This window comes from Physella acuta, unplaced genomic scaffold (genome assembly GCF_028476545.2).
Source record: "Physella acuta isolate Inbredline_101_S28 unplaced genomic scaffold, ASM2847654v3 ptg000317l, whole genome shotgun sequence".
Lineage (NCBI taxonomy): Eukaryota > Metazoa > Mollusca > Gastropoda > Physidae > Physella > Physella acuta.
The window spans coordinates 282,090-301,037 of NW_026731836.1; the positions used below are offsets into that span (position 1 = coordinate 282,090).

General features: G+C 36.9%; 2 protein-coding genes across 3 annotated transcripts in view; both read left to right on the forward strand.

The window, feature by feature from the left end:
* Positions 1-18,948, forward strand: part of LOC131940456 (uncharacterized) — a 45,705-nt gene that overhangs the window by 8,653 nt on the left and 18,104 nt on the right. The gene's annotated exons all lie outside the window — the stretch shown is intronic.
* Positions 1,558-6,701, forward strand: LOC131940458 (uncharacterized). Its single transcript, XM_059299112.1, has 5 exons — positions 1,558-1,617; positions 3,817-3,976; positions 4,516-4,647; positions 4,929-5,250; positions 6,413-6,701. Exons 1-5 carry the CDS (start codon positions 1,615-1,617, stop codon positions 6,459-6,461), a joined length of 666 nt encoding a protein of 221 aa, XP_059155095.1. The 5' UTR covers positions 1,558-1,614; the 3' UTR covers positions 6,462-6,701.

Consider the following 18,948-nt stretch of genomic DNA (forward strand, 5'->3'; position numbering starts at 1 on the left):
CGGTGCCAAGTTATCTAGGGCCCTAGGCAAAACTTATTACGACGCCCTACCCCCCCCCCCCGCATTTTTCGGTCACCCTTATATATATATATATATATATATATATATATATATATATATATATATATATATATATATATATATATATATATATATATATATATATATATATATATATATATATATATTAGAAGACTCTCACTACTCACTAAATTCTAAATTAAATCATTTCATTGCAAAGTAAATGCATCAACGAAAATTATAAATAGTGTTCCTTCTTATTTGGCAAGTCGGTCAAAGAGTATGAGTCAAGGAAACTTGATATGTGTTATGGTTTCGAGTTTCATTTTTTCGTGTTTTTTTCCGTTATACTATTAATTTGAAATTAATTCCTTTTTATAACTTAATTTTAATTAATTATTCTTGAGAGAAGGATTTTTAGTTTCAATTCGCTTAGTAAAAGACTATTTTAATAGGTTTTATCGGCACCCCCGTTCAACTATGTAAAGAAGAGAATAAGCCATGGAAGTGGTTTAAAGATTTGCCTATTTTTCATACTACAACTTGTTTTTTTTTTCCTACGCAACATTGTGTTTAAGTTACTGTAGAACAATCACTACAGTAATCGATTAGTTTTTTGTTTTTACATAACCACTAGCCTATCAAGGTGCAAACACATTTTTTTTGGGTCGGATTTTGTCCCCCCCCCCTCCCTAAACGGCCGGCGTTGTGCGCCGACCCAGATAGGTGATAGGTAATAATATAAAGAACTCATTACGGAATTATATACAGTCGAAATAAAGTATGTGGACTGCTACTTCGCATTACACTTATTTGTTTTCCACACCAATTATGTGACGCCAAAATAATAAAGTGATCTCCCTAAACGTTCTCGAATATTCTTATATAATACTACGAAATTTTGATAAATCTGGATTTATAATTTTAGCCAGATTAAAATAAGTCCCCTATACTCCGAATATAAGATGAAGTACTAAGTTGTAATACGGTGAAAACTGTCAAGAAGTCATGTGATTTTTTTGCGCGATTACAATGCTTCCTCAATTCTCTGTATACGAGAAAGTAAAAAGGCAGTGTGACTTTTAAAAACAGAGTTTCTTCCAGGCCCCTCTGAAATTTTAGTCCGCCCCCCTCCCCCGAAAATTTTAAGTGCCCCCCCTCCCGGAGAAAATAGTCTGGCAGAAACACTGGTTAAAAAGCGCCCCGACCTTTTCAAATAAGGAGATCAAAGATTTGAGAATGTCCCAAACTTGTCCTCTTTTTTGATAATCAAATATGTTGGCGTAATCATATTGCACTAAATATATTCATGTAGCGAGGAATTTTTAAAACATTTTGCTTTAGATCCTCTGTGTTTGTATGTGCCTGGCTGCGTGTTAATGAAGTTTTGTTTTGTTAGGATTTTTCAATACTCGCTTTCCATGTTAACAATTTTATTTAAATGTTTCTAAAAATAAACTTCCGATTAATCTCTAAACCTCTTTATCATGTTTTGTTTGTTGAAGTTTTTGACGCATTGCCATAATAAACATAGACGACAGGAAACAGCTAGACTAGAACTAATACACTACAGTCTAGATATAATTTATTAAAATGGTAAGTGTAAGGATTATTTTTTTTGGTTTGTTTGGGACACGCTAACCTTTCCGCAATAAATGGCGGTTGTATGTGATTTGGCATGGAATCAAACATTGATCAGTAACTTAGAAATCAAGAAAAAGCATTCATAAGTACATGACCTAGTTGAGATCATCCTTCCATCATTATTGTTGACATGGATATGAAGCGTTTTTTGTTTAGATTTTGCCATCAAAGCAAATGTAAAAATTTAAAATCATTAAGAAATTTAACATATTTAGAATCAATATTAAAATAGTTGCAAATCCAGAGATACGAAAATAATTTTTGTGTGTTTAAATTGAAGCTACATTTCTTTTTATTTTCATTTAGCCTATGTTACAACCTGAAGTTTTATAATATTCACGATATTCCGAAAACCAAACTTTCTAGTAATTTGTTATACAAATATTTTATATATGAGAGATGGCTATGTATAGAAATGTTATATAATCTAGATCTAAAACTATCTGGGAACAAAATGTCCCAATTTGTCAAGAATAATATGTGCTTCTTTACTGGCCAGATAGCCACATAAGAATCTGTTATATTTATTTACTTTGAATACAATGGATTCAGTCAACAATTTGTACCGTAATCACATCAAATGGGTCATCCATAAATGACGTTAAGCTTTTTTGACGATTTTTTCCTGCACCCCCACCCTCCCCACCTTCACACAAACAAAGCCAGACCACCACCCCCTAAAATGACGACACACCTCAGCCTACATCCCCCTAATCAAATTGCAGTTGAACTTTTCTTAAGACATCCATATTTTTCCAAACTCTTGTCAATGTACTACTTTAAGTAGTCTATTTGTAGTTAAATGTGCTACTTTACAGTAGACTACTTGTAGTTTAATGTGTGTACTATGTGCTACTTTACAGTAGACTGTTAGTTATGCATTCTGTGTGCTACTTTACAGTAGACTACTTGTAGTTTGATGTGTGCACTATCAGCTACTTTACAGTACAGTACTTGTAGTTTGATGTGTGCACTATCAGCTACTTTACAGTAGACTACTTGTAGTTTGATGTGTGTACTATGTGCTACTTTACAGTAGACTGTTAGTTATGCATTCTGTGTGCTACTTTACAGTAGACTACTTGTAGTTTGATGTGTGCACTATCAGCTACTTTACAGTACAGTACTTGTAGTTTGATGTGTGCACTATCAGCTACTCTACAGTAGACTACTTGTAGTTTGATGTGTGTACTATGTGCTACTTTACAGTAGACTACTTGTAGTTTGATGTGTGTACTATGTGCTACTTTACAGTACAGTACTTGTAGTTTGATGTGTGCACTATCAGCTACTTTACAGTAGACTACTTGTAGTTTGATGTGTGTACTATGTGCTACTTTACAGTACAGTACTTGTAGTTTGATGTGTGCACTATCAGCTACTTTACAGTAGACTACTTGTAGTTTGATGTGTGTACTATGCGCTACTTTACAGTAGACTACTTGTAGTTTGATGTGTGTACTATGTGCTACTTTACAGTACAGTACTTGTAGTTTGATGTGTGCACTATCAGCTACTTTACAGTAGACTACTTGTAGTTTGATGTGTGTACTATGTGCTACTTTACAGTACAGTACTTGTAATTTGATGTGTGCACTATCAGCTACTTTACAGTAGACTACTTGTAGTTTGATGTGTGTACTATGCGCTACTTTACAGTAGACTACTGGTAGTTTGATGTGTGTACTATGTGCTACTTTACAGTACAGTACTTGTAGTTTGATGTGTGCACTATCAGCTACTTTACAGTAGACTACTTGTAGTTTGATGTGTGTACTATGTGCTACTTTACAGTACAGTACTTGTAATTTGATGTGTGCACTATCAGCTACTTTACAGTAGACTACTTGTAGTTTGATGTGTGTACTATGCGCTACTTTACAGTAGACTACTGGTAGTTTGATGTGTGTACTATGCGTTACTTTACAGTACAGTACTTGTAGTTTGATGTGTGTACTATGTGTTACTTTACAGTAGACTACTTGTAGTTTGATGTGTGTACTATGTGCTACACAGTAGACAACTCGCTGTTATTTGTTATTACTACTATTAATGGCTCTTTTTTGTGTCCCTAAAATCAAATCCCCCCCCTAAAGTTTTACACTAATTTCAACTCCCTCCCCTCTCCACCTACTTTATCTTGTTTTCCAGATGACATCCGTGTTGATGACGAGGTACACGAGTACAGCCGTCATGTTGCTGGGACTGTGGACACTCCCTTCAAGCGGCGAGGTTAGCCAGAACTCTAGTGATGGAACCTGCAGCGCCCCTACGTCTCAGAATGGCGCTCTTGCACTGATACCGACTTTCGGTATGTCTGTGTCTAGGTCTTGTCTATGTCTTGGCTATGCAGTAGCGTCATACAGGGGAGGGGGTGCGGTCTGTACCGGGTGACACCATTTAAGGGTGAAACCATTTAAGGGTGACACCATTTAAGGGTGACACCATTTAAGGGTGAGACCTACCTAATCGGAAAATCGTAGAATGTTAGTGTCAAAACAATAGTTTAGCTAATTAAAAAACAAAATAGTAGGGGTAGAGGGGTGACGACCTATCGAAAATGCTAAGTAGGTGAAGGGGGTGGGGGTGACATCTTGAGTTTTCGCACCGGGTGTCACCCAATCTATTGACGCCACTGAGTCTGTCTATGTTTAAGTTTTTGTCTATGTTTCAGTTCAACAAACATCTGAAGCAGGCACACCTTGTATGATTTTATTATTATTATTAAAACTTATATCCCCAGTTTCTAAAATTAACTATGCACATGTACACAGTATCAACAGCGGACTATATAATAGACAAAAACATCAGCTTGTTATACTGATTGTAATCGTTTTTTTTTCTCACCAGAAAACGACACTCTGCATTTGACTGACAGCGAGTTGCACGATCTGATTGTAAAGAAGTTAAAATATCTGAATCTGGCGATTGATATGATGTTATGGAAGATAGTGATATTATTTTTGGCCCTCGGCCTACTGAGTAAGGATTGGATTTCTAGAGTTAACAACAATAGATATATTTAATAGGAGAAAGCTGTGATTATGGGAATCCATGGGAATTCCTGACTTACTTTAGGGAAAGTAAAGACAGCTGGAAATATTCCTTCATATGCCGGGGTCACTGAAACATGAACTCTACTTAAGAAGAGAGGGGCGTTGACAACGTAATGGGTGTGGCCTGATTTTCCGATGCGACCGTTTACCGTGACGTCGAATGACAAGATACCCATACTTCAATTAAATTTCTTTAAAAATATCCAGGTCTAAACCTCTACAAGATTGTCATGGAGCTGGAAATATGCGTCACCGGTTCAGGGCAATTATCTCTAGGTTGCTCATGTGTAGTTGTCAATGCAGCTGAAGCAGCCAAAATAAATTCTATTTCACCTGACCAATCAATGCCGGGGACAGCTGAGGTGCCCACCAATAGGAGCGAGTCTGCTGACCCTGCCGGTTTGACTATCGCTGTGCCGGATTGTGTGCCGGTTGAAGTGCCGGTTAATGTGCAAGTTTACGAGCCGGTCCCTGCATCCATAACTGACAACACAGCTAGCCTGGTTACAATGAGAACAAAAAGCCACAAGTAAGTTGTTTGATTTTTTTTACAAGGCTTACCTTAGTTGTTTGATTTGTTACAAAACTTACCGTAGTTTTTTATTTGTTTCAAGGCTTACCTTAAGTTTTTGGATTTGTTACAAAACTTACTCAGGATTCCTGCGGCCTACTGAAACTTCAGGATTTCCTGGAATTCTCATTAAATTTGAACATTTATCCTGAAATTTTGAAAATGTCCTGAAATGTGTTTTTCTCGTGCTAAATAGGCAATCGGATATGATAGATTCTGTGCCTAAAATGCAAGAACTTTTAAATATAGATCTATAGCTGACGTAAAACAACGTCCCCGTGGGTTTGGTTTAATTTTTTTCATGTCTTCCTACGAGTGTGGCTAATTTTGATAGGCCTATAGTTCTTTTTTTTTAAAATTGGTAATTTCAAGTAAGCTTACATACAGTTTTAGCAAAGGTAATTTGGTTAAATTGTCCGTTAGGCCCTAACTCTACTTTCTATTAACATGCGCGTGGTAATACTAGATTTATCCCCCCCCCCCCAATCCCGCATCTCAGTTTCTCTTTCTCAAAACGGGAAACAACTAGCCACGTGACCGTGTTATATAAGGTTCTATACTTACCAGAATGACTATTTTTGGCCCAAACGTTTTGTATTTTCACGTTTTATTTCCAAAATGCAGTTTATTTTTAGTAACATCTCTTAAGAATTTTCTTCCTATAGGGTATGAGAGGGGGTGGAGGTTGGGGGTGGGGGCCCATTTCGTCATCTTTTCTATTTTTTTTTTGTGCCCCAGAGACATGGGTACCCAACAGAAAGCTCCCTCCACTTGTGTCCAATTAGTTGATATTAAAGCTGTTTCTTTCAGGCACCTCTTTGGGGGCTGACTGCCCCACCCCTCCCGGGCCTGACTCAATAAAAAAAATATAACATTCATTTAGAAATACATACTGTAACCAGTGTCCGCCCTCCCGAAAATTTAGGTACGCCCCTCTATACAAAAGTTTTAATTACCCCAACCCCTCTTGGTGAAAAATGTCTAAAAAACATTACTTTTAAGATCGACGTACTAAATTTTATTGGAGAATCTTGATATTGGACCGGTACATTGATTGTGACTTGTTATTAGTTTTGCCTGTTAACTAGTTCATGTAAATCGTTTAATTATTTTTCCCCAGCTGTGATGATAGAGAGGATGATGAAACACTGGTGCCATTATCACTTTAGACGCAACACTGAGTTACAGAGAGTATCCAGCCTCGACTGAGATTCATTCCTTCCTCTGGGTTAGCTTTATACGTCTTTAAGTGCTCCATTCAATGTAGCCTAGACCCCCAGCTATATTTCTTCTATTTGCATTAATTGTTTATTAAAAAAAATTGCATTGTTTTGAAAATATATATTCTCCCTAATCAAACTATTTAATGTCTTGTGTTCTAAGTGCACCAATCAAATGTAATCCCCCCCCCCCCCCTCAGCTACATTTTTTAATTAGCATTTTTTAAATTCTATTGAAAATAATATTGAATTGTTTTAAAACTTAAAGTATTGTCCCCATTTAAACTAGTACGCGCTAATAAAATCAGGTTGTTTGATTAATCTCAGAAATATATTGCAATTATAATGTGTGTTAGAATGTGGACTTCACTACATAGACGTTTAGGATGATTATAATGCAGATGTTTACATTTACCTTTATAACAATTTTTTTTTGTTTTTATTTACTTTAGCGTATTTGATGATTATATTATAAAATGTGACCATAACTATACATACGCTAAAGATGTATATAATTTAGATGTTTACATTTACCCTTATAACAAACTTTTCTTTCAATTAAAAAAAAATATTTTTACGTATTAGATGATTAAATGAGATGAAGTTAAATCTTTTGTTGATTTTATTTTAAAAATCGTTCCATAAAAACATCTTTAAAAAGTTTTTTTTCTATTAAAATGTGAATATTATTGTAATAGAAGAACCCCACCAATATTTTAAACAGCGTGGTCAAATCGGTACAGCTTCCGGTTACCGCACCGACTAGTCTCGAGTTCAAACACCCGGACAGATGAGACTCGATAGCTGGGGCCAGCAACTTTTCTAGGAGTGGCAACTCTAAAATCAAACAACAACCGCCTTGTAGTTTGTTCTTGGTTAGACAAAGGCTATGGAAGCAAATCAAAATGGAAAAGTAGGCTGAAATCGGAGTCAATGGCCTATATGGCTCATAAATAGTTAACACAAAATACTTAATTGTGTTGGAGGGAAATCCTTCCAATACTAAAAATTAAGAACGAAGAAGAAGATAAACAGAATGTGTCAATTCATTAAATATATAACTTAAATATATAAATTCAATCCAAAAAGTATTTTGACACAATTTAAAGAAGAAAAAAAAATAAAAACACTACATTGAGTCAACAAAACTCAGAATGTGGTTTTAATTTAAAGCTTCTTTATGTAATGAGAAACAATATAACTTATTTTAAACATTGTGATCAAGCATGCATTACTGAGAAAAAAAAAAGAAAGCTTACAAAGTGCAGTAAACGAGCTTGTAAACTGTGTGTTTGAATCATAAGATGAAATCAATCTATTCCTGGACGCACAAGAGAAAAACGATGTTTTGGTGCAAAAAGTGGAATTAGGCAGAAAATTAAGAATAGGAAAAGAGATTTAATATTAAACTCTAAAGAAAGGAAAAAAATATTGTCGCATTTCACGAAGAAAAAAAAATCTTGGAAACATTGACATGTTTAAGAAAGTGAATTATTGAAAATTTGAAAGAAAAATCAGTGTGTACCTTGAATGGAAACGTACTTGAGACCGTTTACCGTGACGTCGATTGAAAAAATAACTATACTTCAATTACATTTCTTTAAAAATATCTAGGTCTGTACTTCTACAAGTCCGTCATGGAGCGGGAAGTTCAGCCGCCTCAAAACACTTCATACAGCTGAAAGAAGAAGAAAAAGCTACCCTGACACACAATCGATTTAATGTTTCTTAAATGTGGCCAGAATTCCCGATGAAGTACAAGATTTCTTGGAATTGTGCTCTGATCGTTCTTGACTCACAATAGGGAAAGTAGAGTTGACTGGGCCTAGTGTTGACCACACTATCCTTTCATATTCTGAGCTTACAGAAACGGGTGAACTCTAAATAATTTGTTCCATCGCCAGGGTAGAAAGGTAAACTTTCTAGACTCTTGGAATCCTCGGCCCTTAACAATTTTAGTGACACATAGAGACGTGTTAGGATACATGTTAGGATACAATAAATTAGTGAATGTTATATCAAAACATAATAATACAATGCGTAAAAATAACAAGCTGTTATATACGCTGTGGCGCCACTAAGTCGGTGTCACCCAGTGCGGTACCTCGTCCCCAAAGCGCGCGCACGCACGCACACACACACACATACATACATACATACATACATACATACATACATACATACATACATACATACATACATACATACATACATACATACATACATACATACATACATACATACATACATACATACATACATACATACATACATACATACATACATACATACATACATACATACATACATACATACATACATACATACATACATACATACATACATACATACATACATACATACATACATACATACATACATACATACATACATACATACATACATACATACATACATACATACATACATACATACATACATACATACATACATACATACATACATACATACATACATACATACATACATACATACATACATACATACATACATACATACATACATACATACATACATACATACATACATACATACATACATACATACATACATACATACATACATACACACGCACGCTCACACACACGCAAACGCACGCACGCACACACACATGTCGATGACAAGGTACACGAGTACAGCCTTATTGTTGCTGGGACTCTGGACACTCCCTTCAAGCGGCGAGGTTAGCCAGAACTCTAGTGATAGAACCTGCAGCGCCCTTACGTCTCAGAATGGCGCTCTTGCACTGGTACCGACTTACGGTATGTCTGTATCTATGTCTTGTCTATGTCTTGACTATGCAGTAGCGTAATACAGGGGGGGGGGGGTGCGGTCTGTACCGGGTGACACCATTTAAGGGTGACCACTACGTAATCTAAATATCGTCAAATCAATGTTTTAGCTAGTTACAAAACAAAATATTAGGGGTAGAGGGGTGACGCACAAACGAAAATGCTAACTTGTTGAAGGTGGTGGGGCTGACATCCTGAGTTTCCGCACCGGGTGTCACCCAATTTGTTGACGTCACTGAGTCTGTCTATGTGTAAGTCTTTGTTTATGTTTCAGTTCAACAAACCTCCAATAAAGGCACAACTCTTCTAATTTTATTATTATTACTAAAGCTTTTATCACCAGTTTCTAAAATTAACTATGCACATTAGTGTTTCTTCCAGACTTTTTTCTCAGGGGGGGGGGGGGGCCTTGAAATATCCGGGGGGGGGGGGGATGCGGTAGACCTTTTTCGGGGGGGGGGCATTGTTAAAATATATATTTTCTATATAAATTTCATTTCGCTCGGGGGGGGGGGGGGAGGGGTAGCGGTAGACTTTCAGAGCCCCCCCCCCCCCCCCCGAAGAGATGCCTGAAAAAACTCTGCTTTTAATTTGTGCCCCCCCCCCCCCTTCCCATATCAATGTGACGCAACCGAATTCAGCAATGTAAGCAGTGTATACATTCCACAGCTATTTTCGTAAAACCAATTTTTTAAAATTAATTGGCTATCAGGGGTCTCCAAACTACGGCCCGCGGGCCGTATGCGGCCCGCGAGGCCCTCTCATCCGGCCCGCGGCGATCTTTTTGTCCTCTGAATAAATGTTTTTTAGAGGTGGCTGAGGAACTTTGTACAGAAATTTCAAAACAATTTGAAAATGTAGCTTTGGGGTGCAAATAAAATTGCCCACAGTGTTGCAGACATTGGTGAAAACATCGTGACTGAAATAGCGTAAATGCTAGTTTCGATATTTTTCAATTGCAATGTATGAGTCGCTGGACAGCTGTTCCACCTCTCAACTTCTTGTGTTCATGAGAGGTGTGGATGAAGACATGAACATAACACAATAGCTGGATTTCCTACATAGAATTATGACACTGTTACCGTAGAGGATATCCAACCATCGATAGTTCAGAGACACGTTGAAAGAGGCAAACACAGAATGGCAAGATTTGCCATATTTCACAGCAGTAAGTTGGCTAATTTGCGAGAAAGTTCTGAGCAGAGTATTTAAGTTAAGAAAGGAAATAGGTGACTTCCTGGAAAGTAAAGTCAAGCTACAGCCATTAATGTCTGGTGAAGAGTGGGTATAGAAATTGGTCTCTGCTGCAGACATAAATAGTCATTTAAATTCTTTGAATCTAAAACTACAAGAGAGGGGAATCTAGTTTCTGATCTATACACCCACCTAAAGGCCTTCAGATCCAGACTTGTCTTGTTTTTGGAACAAGTACAACAACTTGACACACTTTCAGCAGTGCGAGGTCTTTACGGCTGAACCAACCACTGATTTCCCCACGTCATTTGTATGCGAGATCATCGAAGACCTCCAGCTGCATTTTCAGTAGCGGTTTTCGGACTTGGATTCAAATGCAGAAGAAGTAAGACTATTTCAAAATCAATATGATGCAAATGTGGCCAGTTGCAAAGATGAACAGCAGCTGGAGATCATTGAATTGCAAGCAAATGACCTCCTTAGAGACAAGTTCAATGAAGGGCTGGTGGGTTTTTATAAGTTTTTGCACAAGGAAGACTTTCCTGATCTTTAATTTTTTTCATCAAAGTACCTTTCAAATTATGGAACAACATACCTGTATAAACAAAAAATGTCAAGAATGAAATACGTGAAGAATAATTTGAGAGCAAACTTGGACATCGAGTGCTGTTGTACCACAACAGTGTTTCTTTCAGACCTTTTTTTTCAGAGAAGGGGGACACTTGAAATGTGTATATATTTCTATATAAATTATATTTCGTTTGGGGGGGGGGGGGGGAAGGGCACCAACACCTCAAAGAGATGCCTTGAAGAAACTCTGGCCCCCGAACTGATATTTGATAGTTAATGCGGCCCTCGGGCTGAAAAGTTTGGAGACCCCTGGGCTAAGTAAATACAATATAATGGGACATACATTATGAGGCGAGACTTTTTCTCACCTTACGAAATCTTTTAGAGACTTGGTTTGTAGGATTTCACAACTCAGTTGTGCTTTCTTTGTATTAAGCCCACCCACCCGCAACACACACACTAACGTTATCATTACTTACTAATCGCACTCTTTATGCCAATGAATTATGCTATTCATTCCAGTTAGTTAAAATGAAAGCTATTTTAAACAATTAGATCGCAATTAAAGCGCGAAGCAATGCGGGGATACACAGCTTGCGACGGGGTCGAACGAGAGCGCAGGCTGCTTCAATGCAAGAGTAGCTGTCGCCAGTTCAGAGATCCAGCTGTTTTCACTGTGTGGTATGATCATTGGTTTTTAAAAAAAATAATATTGATATTCCCCTGCATCAGGCGGCTTTAAAGAATCAATTGTAAGTAGATTAAATGGTTTTTGTTTTTTTTACCTGTACCTAGATCCAATACTGGTTTAGAAAGTTGTATTTGATTAGTACAATATGTTGTTCCAACTACCAAACTATAAACCTAACCTAACCTTAATGCAATTTCTCTTCTCAGAATGTTAACTTGAACCATATTGTAACGATGTGATTTTGTTGGGACTATCAGCGAGAAAAAAAATAGAAAGCTTCAATATTTCAAAACTTGTTAGGATGTTCTTATAGACACGTTGGCTGTGTAAGATCAATACTTTTTCATTAGTCATACTTATCTTTAAATAACTTTACATTTCTGAGGAAAACTAATGCAAATAAAGTAGAGAATTTACGTTTTACGGATTCATTTATCTTCTCTGATTATAAACTGATCCCATTGTAAACTTCAAGTTGTGAATGTTCTATAAAAAGGTTGTACAATTTCATGTGTTTGTAAACTTCACTTTAGAGTACTTCAGGGTCACTAACATGTATCAGGTCGTTGAAGGGCTACAATGTGGCTGTCTCCGGAGGCACCAGATTGTGTGACGGCCTCTGTGTGTGGTTGTGTGTTTCGAAAATGTGAAAGTGTGTGTATATCAATGTCTCCCGTGTGTTAAACCTGGTGTGTATGTGTCTCGTGTGTGTCATTTGGTCAGTGTGTATGTGTCTCGTGTGTGTCATTTGGTCAGTGTGTATGTGTCTCGTGTGTGTCATTTGGTTATTGTGTATGTGGTGTGTGTCATTTGTTAAGTGTGTATGTGTCTGGTGTGTGTCATTTGGTAAGTGTGTACGTGGTGTGTCATTTGGTCAGTGTGTATGTGGTGTGTGTCATTAAATCAGTGTGTATGTGGTGTGTGTCATTTGGTAAGTGTGTATGTGATGTGTGTCATTTGGTCAGTGTGTTTGTGGGGTGTGTGTCATTTGGTCAGTGTGTACGTAGTGTGTGTCTCGTGTGTATGCCGTATGCGTTAATGGCTAGGTCTCGTGTGTTTCTTAGTGTGAGTTTTTGTGTGTGTTTCGTGTGCCTTGTGTGTGTTCCTCGATGTCTCTATGCCGTTTGTGTTTCTGAGTGTGTGCAACGGTGTGTTACTAGGTGTGTTACAGTCTCGTGTGTGTTACTGGGTGTGTGTGTGTGTGTGTATCAATGGCTGTGGGAGGCATTTAAGTTCATTGCGTTATTCTCAGTGGAACTTAACAAACTGGATCGACCTTTCACTACCACCACCCATCTCACCCAATACCACCACCCCTCTCACCCAATACCAACACCCATCTCACCCAATACCACCAACCATATCACCCAATACCACCACCCCTCTCCCATAACACCACCACCCCTCTAACCCAATACCACCACCCCTCTCCCATAACACCACCACCCCTCTAACCCAATACCACCACCCCTCTTACCTATCACCACCACCCCTCTCACCTAACACCACCACCCCTCTAACCCAACACCAACATATATAAAAAGCAGGTGCCCTTTACTACTTCAGTCCCCTCAGCCCCCCCCCCCCCCCCCACCCCCCACTTTATTCTTTGCTCCCACCACTCATCTCACCCAAGACCTATATACTCAGTTTGATGTTATAAGTTCATTTATGACCTTTCGATTAAATAAATTAAATACTTTTTAATGTACTGCCCCCTTGTTAATTCCCCACCTCGGGTCGCTCGTCATATGACTAGGAGGTTGGAATAACAAATAATTTAGTCCGCAGGCAAGCTGGTGTTTCGTACCAAATTAGTTAGCCATTATTTGTTTAGATTATCAACTTTCACAACATCGCTGTCTCGTGTTGTGTAAAATAAGTATTTATGTATCGCTGTCATATAAAAAAATTAACACTGCCCTATTAAACGCTCTTCCAATCGCTGTATTTCCCAACTACCAGTTTTCCTGTGATTTAAGAGCCCGGCTAAGTACTGTGTATAAGACTTTTTAAATGTCTTAAGATTTAACTTTTAAAAAGCCATATAAGTAAATGTATGTGCATAATCCATATGTAGTATGGGGAGCAGCGATATTTATTTGTACCTCTGAGTTCTACAATAAACCTAAAACAATTTTTTTTTTACATTTTATTTTCAAGATCAAAGATGTTGTTACAAGTTTTATCAATGCTGCTGATGACTTGTTGGGGAGAAGCGTTAATGACGTGTAGCAGTGGTGAGCGGTTGGTCGATGGTACGTGCCATCCCTGTCCTAATGGAACATTCATGACGGACAGAAATCACACTAACACTGCATGTGTGGTCTGTTTTTCTATCCAGAATATTCAGTATCGTAGGGCGATGGTTATTATTCGACATTGTAACATAACACATCAGGCAGAACTTGGCTGTGAAAATGGCTACTTGTATGTCCCTAGCAGCGACCCACGTACTTCTATTGGTGAATGTGACAACGTGCATCTAGGTGAGTCTTGAGGTCTATCAAAACCTGAAGTTTAATGTTTTATGGAGTAGGGCGTTGCTGCTGATCCAAGTAGATGCATGCGGATAGCATATATTTTTATATTTAAGAATTGGTTGAGGGTGTATTTATTTTTCAGAAGTAAATTTTATTAATGCATTTATCTTTTTAAAATTTAGTATTCATGTACAGTTTTAAATTGTACGATTGCATACATTCCAACCTATGTTGACATTATTAATACAATGATTATGATTTATATACCTACACGTTAAAACACACTTTTATATAATTACTTCAACTTTGTTGCTGAATACAAATAATACTAAAAACTTTGATTTATATTTATAGACATTAATACATTTTGTTTCTTTATCAAGAAGATGTGACTGAGAGAACACAGAACGAGCGGCCAACGGAAGTTTACACTTTAATTCTAATAACTGGAGGAACTAAAAGCAAAGAAGATAAGATGCCTGCTTTGATAGATCGAATTTTACCGAGCTGTGCGGGTATCATTGTTATAGGTGGAATGTCAATTTTCTGCGTCTACCAAAAATATAAAAAGCCTAAAAACGGTAGGGAAGATGTGGAAATGATGTAGCGCAAGGGCACAAACAAATCCAGGAATCAAAGGGAAGTTAAACCCGTAAACGATCATTAGTAGCAGTAATTTTTTGTATTTCGACAATTGCCCTTGGTTTTCAAATCAGTGTGCTGTTTTAGTATAATGATGGAATTTTTTAAACTGTTTGTAAGAGGTGACATTGCTTCACAGATTGAGCTTCAAATGATGTTACATTTACCTTAGTATTATTGTGTAAATACTTTTTATTTCATCAGGTCTGTAGATTACATTATTTATTCACCTGCAAGTATTATCGGTGTTATTAATGTTCGCTTTTTTTTAAAACTACCAGGACAAATCTTGTTTTTCTTGATTTTAATGTTAATGAAATAAATGTCAATGATTTGTTTATAAAGTTGAATGTAGCTTTTACCAAATCACAGTTAAAACGTGTTTATCTATTCAACATTATTTCCACACTGTCCGTCATTGTTTAACTGTATCTTTCAGCGTAAAATGTGTGGTTCCACACATCGCAGCGTGACAACAGTGATTAGATATTTGATTAAGTTTAGCAGCATACCACCCTAAGTATTTATGTAACTAGTTTATTTAAAAACCCCACCCCTCATTTTCGCCATTAGGAATGAATCACGCCTGAAGTGTAGTACTATATTTATTGTCTACCTTTAGAGTGACGTCATCGGTAAATTGAAAATTTAGGAATCTACATTTGTATTGATAATCGTGTGAATACACATCAAGATTATGTGTGATCAAAATCAGAAGTGTTATAAAAGTTGATGCACTTGCAAGGATTTGTTTGGGTGTGGAAAAAAGTGCCCAGTCTAAATTATGAAGTCTGTTGTATTATTGAAGCTGTTGTTGTTTGCATTTAACCCGTATTTATGAGAGCTACCCTCAAATATATTGTACTGGTATGCAATGACGTGCATTATAACTGAACGGCTGATAACACTAAAAACAAAAAACTGATGAAAGAGCTGGGTGAACTCAGGGACGTTCTCCTGACATGAACCAGGATTCGAACTCGCAGCTTTCGGGTTAGCAATCTAGCTCTATAGCGTTAGGACACGCCGTTTGCTACGTCAATAATCGTATTGTGGTTTTAAAAATACAGTTGTAAACATCAGCGACCTAGAAAAAAAAATTCGACAGAAACAAATTTAAATATTTTACTTTTTGTTTTAAAAAAAAAAGGAAACTAGGAGATGTGACATACGCTGACAAGAAGGGGACGCGAAGATAGTGAATCACAAACAGCGACGAAAAAGCGACCCAAAGAACGCGAACACGACGTCACGAATGTAGATACGGTGACGAGAATGGGAACACTGTGACGAGACAACAGCGATGAAAAGGGGAACGACTGTGCAAGGCAAATACTGCGAGGCGACGAGACCGCAAACATGGCGGCGAGAACGTCAAAGCAAAGAATACCGCGGCGAAATGGCGAACACAAAAATGTTAACACAACGATAAGGATGGCAATATAGCGATGCGAACAAAACGGCTTATGCTAAGCGAACAAAGCGACGCCAGCGAAGCGAGGCGAACAAAGCGACGCAAGCGAAGCGAACAAAGCGCCGCCAGTGAAGCGAACAAAGCGCTGCGAGCGAAGCGAACAAATCGACGCAAGCGAAGCGAACAAATCGACGCTAGTGAGTACTGTCAACCGATCACCGAAGTAACGTGACCCCTGATATGTTGAATCCATTGAACCATAAAGGAATGTCACACTACTGAATCCACATCCCTAACACTAACCATAACACTAAACCTAATCCCAACCCTGACACTAACAAATACTAAGATAGACACTGACATGCCAATGACATAACACTAACAAACACTAACACTCACCTAATGTAATCCCAATCAAAACAACCCCAACCCACACACCAACCCCACCCCCGACCTTGCCGCAAACCCTAACGCTAGTTCTTAACAAAACACTATTCTTGCTGCATTTTTAAAAATAAAAATAACAACAACCTACTACATAATTCTAGAAACGCTAAAAGCAGAGTAATGTAATCTACTTAAATTTTACCGCAAACCCAGGAATATTAGTTTGACTGAAAATTTAGTTATACAATGGAATTAATTATATTCATAAAATTCTCAATCTGTTTATATTTTATGAAAATGTCGTATAGACTGGAAAACGAAGAATTGCTTTCTAAAATTAAACAAGGGGATATCGTTAAATTTCAACGTGCTCTCAAGTATTCACATTTCGCTGTATTCGTGGGTAAGTAATTAACTTATTTTTTAACGGCTGTCGTAGCGATAGCATTTTTCTTTTCTCATACTTGACAATGTGAAGCTCTGTGACGACATTTGACGCATTAGGCGTACGCGGTAGAAATAACGCATTCCCAGTAAGAAGAAACTTTTCTATCCATTACGCATGCGTGTGTTGACAAAACAACGCTACGCGTGACCTGGTTTCTACACTGCTCGTGGGGTTTTAATCTTGGGACAGTTAGGCTGCTATCGACTTAGGCTTAAGGATATGGATGTATGAAAGTAACTGCCCCGTATAGAATCTGGATCTAATTGTTCTGTAACAGAGTCTTCTTAAATTTCCAATGATTACTAATAATATTAGTCTTAATTCTTTAAATGATTTAATAAAGAACTCATGATTTTTCCTTGAAGAGCCCAACTGTTGACTTGACCTAAATTTTAAAATTTACTAGGCTAGTAAACATTTAATAATAATTAGCTTATGTATTTGAGAAATAAAAAATGAAAAAAATAACAAAGCAACAAGAAGAACTACCCTAAATTGAACTCACATCCCATGACCACAGGTCGCAGTAATTTTACTATTAACTAAAGAATTAGCTTAGAGATCTAGAGGGGAATTTAAACCCAATGTAGGTCATTGCGCATTCGTTGTCTGTTATGGCCTTCTAAGGCTGGTTGGTTTGCGTTTCTTACACTTAAATATGGTTTTATGTTTGGTTTCTGACTCTGACCGTGATCAAGGCGGTGAAGGATTTTTAATTTAGGCCTATATATATATATATATATATATATATATATATATATATATATATATATATATATATATATATATATATATATATATATATATGTATATATATGTATATAAATATACATATGTATATAAATATACATATATATATATATATATATATATATATATATATATATATATATATATATATATATATATATATATATATATATATATTTACATATATATATATATATATATATATATATATATATATATATATATATATATATATATATATATATATATATATGACAAGGACAAAATGTCTATAACGACGACTGACAAGTTAACTGAATAACACACTACCTAGTGGCTTTTTCTAATGAAAGATAATAAGATCCCAAAAGTCATGTATTACTTCTTTTCTGAACAGGAAACGGAAGAGTGATCCATTTGACCTCAAACACTTTAAGCGTCGTGCATATTATATTAAATATCATCAAGATCTTATTTCCATTCTTTGGTATACTAAAGGATTTCGCAGTTGTAAGATCCGACGATTTCTTCGTTGTTGCGGGCAACAGCAAAGCTGAACTAGCTAATTGGGAGTAAGTATGATTTAGCATATCTCATAGTATACATTTGTATTGCATTGTATTAAATGGGTGTTATCATGCAGTGATGGGGAACTCTTTTTATTTAGCAAACGTGGGGTATTGGGTATTACTTTTAGCGAGGGCAATAGTTGATAAATATCATCAACTATTGTTTATGTTATTAAAGAGCTGTAAATCAAATGAGGGAAGGCGTGGGTAAGCGGTAGAGAGCTGGTCTGCTAACCCGAGTTCGAATCCAGGTTCAAATTAGGGGAACATCCCTGAGTCCACCCAGCTCTCATATGTACCTAACTTACGTTAGGTAAACAAAGGTGGCTGGGCATAGTGGTGACCACGTTATCCTTTCATATGCCGAGGTCTCTGAAGCAGATGAACTCTACTTCATCTAACCCATGTATCTTGAGCACGAACGGGAAATGATAATGAAGATGAAATAAAATGACGAGTTTAAATTATAAATCGTTGATATATTTTGTAAACTTAA